Here is an 8,883-nt window from a genome sequence, read left to right as displayed (position 1 = left end):
GCAATAGATTGGACAAGTTCGAATTTGACGATCTTTCGATGGACGTTTTTTAGCTATTGCCCTTGACTAATTACAAAAAAGGTATCAAAATTTATTTATGAATACAATAGAGACTACAGTATTTATACGCCCTTGTTATGCTTTCCCTTGAAATTGCTGTCTGTGAAGTGAGCAGATATGTTTAATCATTTGAAGTAAAGTCGTTCAAGTTTTAGCCTGTAAACATTCTAGAAAGCCCGATTTTGCCAGATATTTTGACAAATATTATTCAGTATCACCACCAAAAAATTCAAAAGATGTGTATGACTGAAGGTTGAATATTTCATACTGGTGATTGTTACTGTACTGCCAAATATTTTTATTTAAAATCAAAGCTTCCACTGGGCATATCTTATCTTGCTGGTATGGATGTAGACCCCGAAGTCAGTCATAAATGAAATGACTCTAGTAGATTGTGACTGACTTTTGCAGCTGGTTGAAAAATAACAATTTAGACTAGTTGAAAAAAATGTGACTTATTTTTTCAACTAAGCAAATAAATGTGCTATTCAGTTATTAACTATATTATAATATTATATATATTACATTTATTATGCAGAACATCCTGGAATGTATTCAGCTAACTGTTCTGAACTTTTAAAGATATCCATTTAATTTTTGATGCAAAATGGCACTAATAATCTAATACTACATATTCCATACATGATAAAAGCTTGATTGTTGATTTATTTGAGGACCCTTAGACATGACTTACCAGAAAGAAAGATTAAACAAAAATTTTAAGTAGTGAGCACCATGTTTAATTATAAAATTACTTGAATAAGGGTTCGACTATTGGTAACACGACTGACTATTTCGACTGTTTGTGAGGACTTCGGGGACTATATTGATGAAATATGTATTTTTTCTTTTGCCTTTTGAGATATATGTAATTGACCAAGTAATTCAATCTGAACAAATCTTATAAACCTTTTCATTTCAGAATCTTCTTAATAAAGTCAGAGCAATGTTAAAGGCTTCTCGAGATGTAATGAAATCTGATGATGAAACAACATAGCATTTTTAAGAAATATTTTAATTTGTACAAACCCAGTGAATATTTAAGTCATATGTATTATATGTAAATATGTATTAAATAGAAATATCAATATAATTATAATGATTGTCTCCCTTGCGCTTGGTAACTGCACTGGAGATCTCTATCGATTAATTCCAAATTGTGAATGGATTTTACTTCTGATATGAATAAAGTTTTGCATAGATGTGTGCAAAGATACACAGAACTTGAATCATGAGGAAAATCAGGAATTTTCAGCAGATATGTGCAATTATTGGTATTTTTTGGATTTCTTTGTTTATATTTATAATTCAACAGTGATTAACTACTCATTAATTGATATGAGTTCAGTGTTTAAACAATATACCTCTGAAACCCTGAAGTCATTTAACAATTGGAGTAGTGAACTTTTGAAAACATTGAGATCACTCTAAAATCTAAAAATGGAACTGTCCGTATTGTCATAATTTATAGGCCTCCTAACTCCCGAAAATCTAAAACAAATATCAAAGATTTGGAAATTACTTACTTCTTACTTCAACGTCAAAGAAAATCTAATCCATGCCTTCATCACAACTAAATTGGACTATCACAATGCCCTCTTTCACTGACTTCCAGAATACCAAATAGATTAATTACAACATATCCAAAATTCAGCGGTTCGATTTTTAACCAACACCAGGAAATTTGAATATATCTCCCCAATCTTGAATTCTCTCCATTGGTTACCAGTTAAAATAGGAATTGAATTTAAAATACTTTTATAAACCTACAAAGCCATAAACAAAAAATCTCCAACATACATTCAACAACTGATTGAATTTTAAAATCCAACAAGAACATTAAGATCTTCGAGTCAATGTTTATTAAGTGTGCCATCAGTTAACCTCGAAATGACCAAACGAGCTTTCTCTTACTCTGCACCCGATTTATGGAACAATTTATCATCAGAACTGCGATTTCAAAATCTATCGACATCTTCAAGAGAAACCTAAAAACTTTCTTGTTTAATGATTCTTGGGTACTATTTCATTCACAGAAATATATTGATTGAAGGGGCAATAGGAACTGAAAAGTAATTTGCGCCATATAAGTGAACTATTATTATCATATTTTGTTATCGAAATGTCAATTCTTTTTTTTTTTTTTTTTTTTTTTTTTTTTTTTTCGATTTTTACACACCTTCCTGAGCTTAGACTACAATAGTTGCAGCAACCATTCAACATTCACGAACCTTAGATATAGGCGACGATGTGCATAAATATATTTTGGATCTTTTTTGCAAAACCGGAAGTGCCACAGTTCAATATGTGCAAGAATAGATAATCAGCTCTAGAAGTCGTATTTTTCGGTCGATTTTCTTTGGGTTTGCATTTTTGGAATCTACTGTTAAAATCTGAAAGAATAGCAGTTTCAAAATTTCAAAATTCGAAAATTTGTCGCAGACATTTTTTGGCCGATTTTCGAAATTTTTGGACCATTTTTCATTTTTTTTCGGATTAATCTGAAATTTTGATAAAAGATGCATGTCACTAATGTAAACCATTTGACGTATTCAAAATTTTTGGGTCACTTCCGGTTAAAGTGGAAAATCGATTTTCACTTCCGGTTGAATAACTCCCAGTGTGATTGAAATATTTCAACGAAATTATGTGTATAGTTATTAATCTTAATTCTATGGCCGATTTTAAAATAAAATTTAGTCCGAAAAAAATACTTCGGCCGCCATCTTGATTTGATACTTTTTCATAAAACTCAAAATGGGGCTTCGGGGGAGAATGGGATTGGTCAAATTTTTATGTTGGTGTATACTTTAGTCGATGGCAATGTTGGAAATGGATTTTTGAATTTGACTTTTTGCTTTTTTGCAACTTCCAGTCGAATTTTTTTCAATTTTTGAAGGCTTGTATCTCGTGACCTTGACCTTTGATGACCTTGACCTTTTAGAGTCAAAGGTCATTGATATTGGCTATCATTTGATACTTTGACCTTTGACCCCAGACATGTACTTCCGGTTTTATAGCTATCCGTAAAAAGCCAAATTCGCAACTTTGGACTGCTCTAACAAGTGACCTAATTAACCTAGAGAGTAAATTTTTTCGGTTTCCTAATGTGCTTCTCGTGTACTTTACATAGATATATAACAATCGTTTTTTTAAAGCAAAATTGAAATTCGTGATTTTTTCAAATTTGAGTTGTTTTTTTTTTACAATATTTGCGACTTTTTGAGCTTAGTGTATGTATATGTTATGATCTATTTGATGTAGAACCTTGATATTTGGAATATAACTAGACACTTTAAATATGAATTCACCTATGACAAAAAAATTGGGGTGGGCGTGGCACATCCGGGTTGAATTACTAATTGTTTACATTTTGGGGCTGGGGCATAACTCGCATAGGATGCGTTTGTTCAAAAAGAGACTTTGCACACAATTACCTCATCATTTTGGCCAGTATTTATTAACAGCTCAGTTGTTTCAGCTTTATAGTTTCAAAAAAGGAACGGGTTTTAACATTTGGATATTTTCATTTTTCGATTTTGACCTTTGTTGACTTTTGTTGACCTATATCTTTTGACCTCTATTATGTAGGAACTTGACATTTGGAACATAACGTAACATTTTGAATATTGATTAACTTATTCAAAAAAAATTGAGTTGGGCGTGGCACTTCCGGGTTTAATTACTCATTATTGACATTTTTGGCCAGGGGCATAACTCGCAAAGTATACATTTGTTCAAAATGGAACTTTGCATACAATTACCTTATATTGTGAGCCACTTTGTCTTAGAATTTCGGTTGTTTCCGCTTCTTAGTTCAAAAAAGGGAACAGGTTTTGGAAATTGAAAATTTTCAATTTTTGACCTTGACCTTTGTTGACCTTGACCTTTTGTAGGCACAAACGTCATTGGCATTGGCTATCCATTTGTACTTTTATATTTGCTGTCCTATGTCAACTTCCGGTTTTATAGTCGTGTGCAATTAGAAATTTTGATGACGTATATCTCTTGATCTTGACCTTTTTAGACTTTCTCTTTTACAAGATCAAAGGTCATTGACCTTGGCTATCTGCTGATACTTTCATTTGTGAGGTCTGACGTCTACTTCCGGTATTAGAATCTTCTAAAAAATGAAAATTTCTCAACTTTAGACTGTTCTTGCGCTTGATATAATTATCGTGGAAGGATGATTTTTTCGGGGTCTTTTGCAATTTGCTACATTTGCAAAGTCCCACTCTGTGCCACGAGTGGCTCTAGTTTTATTATTTTTATTGAACTTCAATGGTAAGCTACCGGTCGTTGTGCCCTTTTGTGGCCAATTCAGTCGAGACATGGTCAATTCTGTCAATATTAATTTTCATGATGATGCCTATTTTTGCGACCAGGATTAGTTTGGCACCTAGTTCTAGTGGAATTGACACTATTCCTTTATGAAAGATTTACCTTTTCTGGGGGAAAAATTGCAGTCTTGCGGTAAATTCAGAAACGATTTTGACAATGACTTTGGTAATTACACCAATCAGTTGAAAACTGCAGACCAGTTAGTCTGACATTTTTCAAGCAAAGTACTGGAATTACTTGAATAGGGATTCCGAGCTGGGATATCATGTGCATTATAACTACTGGTAGTTTTAGAGCAATGGTTGAAAGCATTAGTAGTAGACCCGATTCATTTGGATTTTAGCAAAGCGTTTGATATTGTTCCACACCAAAGCCTTGTTGAAAAGACATAGGTATACAAGAAAACGCTTTTGGATCGATTATGGACTTTCTACATGAAAGGAAACAATGTGTGAAGTATGGGGAACACTAAATCTGATTACTAAGAAGTTGTCTATGGAGTACCCCGAGGTATTGTATTGGGTCCAATATTGTTTCTTATCTTTATAAACACTTCAAGATAAGACCAATCAATAACGTCAATAAATTTGCGGATCACACCAAACTAAACAACATAGTGGAAAACGTGATTTAGACTCTTGGGGAATAGTGCAAACAATGGATCCTGAAATCATACGCAAGTAAGTCCAAGGTGTTACACAGATTTTACCTTCCAATCAGATTTAAAATTCAATATACATAACAAAACTCTTGCAATAATCAAACTTTCGAATATCTGGACAAAGACATGTTGTTAGTTAAAGGTGAGATCATGACATATGGGTTTGGTACCCCTTCTTAAAGAAACATATTATCCAAAGAATCGAAAATATACAAATGATAGCAACAAAACTCATTCAGGCTTCAAAAATGAAACATATATGAGTCAAGTCTATAGAATTCTTGAATTACCAACTTTTGAATTCATAAAATTTTACACCAACTGGATAACTTACCAATCATTATTTCAAGTAACAAAAAACTCTTCTACCAGAGGTTACCTGATCAAGTTATACAAACAAAAGCGAAATATCATAAAGAGTTGTCGATGAATATGCTGTCATTCAATTAGTCAATTCAAAAACGATTAATAGACCAATGAGGAAGGTTTGGACACGATGATCTTACTTGTGCGATTACTAGTGGTTTTTATGATGAATATTCAATTCTATCGGTCTCGCTGTATTTAGCGTCTCAATCCAATCAGCTTCCCTAGCTTGACGGAATTTCGTAGTTTCATTTTCAGGAATGTATTGATGCCCTGAGAGAATATCATTCTTCTTCAAGTATGAGTTAGCTATGATAGTCCTTTCGAACAAGTGATTCCAGTACTTTGCTTGAAAAATGTCAGACTAACTGGTCTGTAGTTTTCAACTGATTGGCGTAATTGCCAAAGTTATTGTCATACAGAAAGTCCATCAGTATTAATCTAACGCCAACATCTGATTGCCAGTCGACGATAAAAAAAAAACTTCATGGATGTGATCGATTTTAGCAACACCGCACTGGAACCAAACCAACTACAGAAGATGGAAGACTTTATTCAGAACTGGTCCTTTGTATTTTCACAGCATGAGAACGAAAATACATGCATTGATTTCGTAAGCCATGAGATGAAATTGACAGACTCAATAACAATAGCAACCTCATCACCGAATTTCAGGTTTGTATAAGGTGAAACAACATCTTCAGAATTTAATTGATGGAGGTATTATTCGACAAAGCCACAAACCAAAATCTAAAACTGAGAAAGTTGAAAAGTGGCCCCGGCCAATAAATAGTGATGAGCGTAAGAGTTGAAGTAGTGTAGTATAGTGAGAATCGTGCCTGTTCGATTTTCAAGTAGTGTATACAGCCACGGCTAGTAGGATAAGAGCCAAATCTTCTTCGCCTGACGTGTCCATTAGATCGTCACGGAGAGAAAGAACCGAGTAGGTCGCACGTGCTGCCCTATGTGATTCGCCGTGTCCGTATAGCGAGTAACGTATATCGAATACTTCTATGTGCACTCAGCCTAAAGGGTAAACAAAATGATGTTCATCGGTATTCATCTGATCTGTGAATCTATGATATAATAGGAGCATTAATGTAAGAAGCTTCAGTAATGGGCTGATGATCAGTTCTTGGGTCAGTAGCTACAATCAATCTTGGTTCTCTGTAGGCAGCCTGAATCTGGTTAGTGAATGTACCAGGAACAAAACGGCCAGCAATTGAGGTAGCACCAATATAGGTAGCAAATTTCAAGATAGCTCTCTGACCACAAGGTCTAGCAGAGAGGACAGCTGGATTTTCTACAGCGGCGATAATTCTGGCAGCAAGTAAAAGTTTTTCCCAAGTTTTTCATAAGTTGATGATATGAATACCATCAGGTTTTTTTTGAAAACATATTGTTTCATTTGATGATTACAATTAGTAGCCCCTAAATGGGTTCCACAAACAAGGAATTTAGTAACATCCTCCTCCTTGAGGGCTAGTACGTCCAAGTTAGTGTGCATGGACTCTTCTTTATTGAAGAGTGTCTCTAGGCGGATACAGCAATGTTTTTGTTGTGATCGATCTTTTCACTCCTTTTGCACAGGCATACCCCTTCCGTTACTTACATTGGACTATTGGTTCATGCAACAAACATTCAACGACCAACTACTCGCCTTTCGAACTGATGTTCGGGAGAAAACCTACCCTAGTTATAGATGTAGAACTTGGTTTGATAAATGATAATGAAGATACAAGTAATAAGAAGACCAACAACGGAAGAAACTTGTATATGCATATTCAGCCGCATCGGAAAAAGTTGCCTCCAAAGAGGCCAGAGCCTATATAGGCTCTGAAGAGGCAAGAAGGTTATTATACTGGCATTTCAAAGATGGCATAAGATTTCCGACAAGTGGGGGTGGGGAGCAGTTCAGGATTTTATGTCAACCATACATACATAGCTATGTATGAGGTGATTCTCGCTGATGGAACAGGTAAGAAAAGAACTTTACACAGAAATCATTTACTTCCAATGGGTACTGTTCCAGAGCTGCCAACAAAGATCACTGCGCCAGAAAAACAACCAAGCCAACAGGGACCACCAGCTGAATCTGAAGAACGACCACTCGTTCAATACAGCCTCCAGAATGGGTTTAAAGTGGTGAGTATGTCGTGTCTCATTAACTAACTAATTTTTCGATCAAAGGAAGACCCACTTTGGGCAATCGACCAGCAGATTGCGAGTGGTTAGAGATGTTACCCATCCTGTGCAAGTAATTATTGTACTGAAGTATTTAATACTTAGTGTATTCAATAGTAAAAGGGGGGAATATATAATAAAGTCAATATTTCAATTGTGAATTTAGCCAGCTATAATTATGTTTCACTAACACACTAGTCACACACCCTTTTAGTCCAGATTTCAATATTAACTGAATGAACTCTTCCTTTCTTCACTCACTCATCCTTATTTCCTCTCTCTGGATTGTGGTCATAAGTTTCTCGTCTACAATCTGATCAAAACTATACTATACAACATTGGTTCTTGAGCAAATGCACACAGAAACACAGGGGCAAAAACAATGTACGTTTTCATTTTAATATTGGACCTCTTAAAGTAGTACTTGGTTACAAAAACTATTACAGCGATTATGTCTTTTTACTATGCAAGTGTACACTAAAAAGAAAAACCAAAACAGAAGAACAGTTTCATTTTGTGCTATTTGGTCTTATGTACATATTTCATGAAATACCAGTATGTTCTAAAATAAAGGTGATACATAATATAATTAGTGATTCTAATTAAAATACCTTTATAATAAAAAAATTTATACAATAATTAACAATATACATATATAGAATAAACAAAAACTTTCTTTATACAGATGGTTTTCATCATTTACAACAATTTTCAACAATTATATTCATATTAATATGCATATACATGTATTACATGAACAACTGTTTACAATTCATTGTTAGTACAATGAGTAATTGAGTATATTGGAGTTCTGTTCTCACCCATGAGATGTTTTTTAATACAAGCAGATTACAGTCTAAATCTTTTAAGTCTGCACACATAGAGTCATACAACGCAAAAGTAAGTATAATTTATCCATGAAGTAAAATAGACATGTAACCCCTGTAATTTTTTTATTTAATCCAAGGCAATACAATATTTTAGGAATGCTAGTTGCAATATTATCTACAATTGACTACTCTTGCCTCTATGATGCTTACATGATGAGTTAAATGTCTGTTAACAAAGAAAATTCATTAAATTATTGTCATAAAAATTTTCATTTTTTTTTTGTCAATCAACTTGCTTGCTAAGAAAGGTAATGTACACTCACTGGCAGCTTGTTTTAATTAAGACATTTTCAACCATCACCAGCATTATGTGTCACAATTCTTGTGATAAAACATGTTTCTATTGTGTAGAACCGAGTGTCATGTTTTTTTTTTTGTTAT

At 33.9% G+C, this 8,883-nt stretch overlaps 1 protein-coding gene across 1 annotated transcript; it reads right to left on the bottom strand.

Annotated features, from left to right (window-relative positions):
- Positions 1-6,504: 6,504 nt before the first annotated feature.
- On the bottom strand, positions 6,505-6,935 carry LOTGIDRAFT_163145 (hypothetical protein; the record flags this gene model as incomplete). The annotated part of the gene is made up of 2 exons (XM_009059208.1): positions 6,505-6,706; positions 6,736-6,935. 2 exons carry the CDS (start codon positions 6,933-6,935, stop codon positions 6,505-6,507), a joined length of 402 nt encoding a protein of 133 aa, XP_009057456.1.
- Positions 6,936-8,883: the final 1,948 nt, after the last annotated feature.

This window comes from Lottia gigantea, assembly GCF_000327385.1.
Source record: "Lottia gigantea unplaced genomic scaffold LOTGIsca_38, whole genome shotgun sequence".
Taxonomy (NCBI): domain Eukaryota; kingdom Metazoa; phylum Mollusca; class Gastropoda; family Lottiidae; genus Lottia; species Lottia gigantea.
The sequence above is the reverse complement of the archived record's forward strand: the minus strand, read 5'-3'. Positions and strand labels throughout refer to the sequence as shown.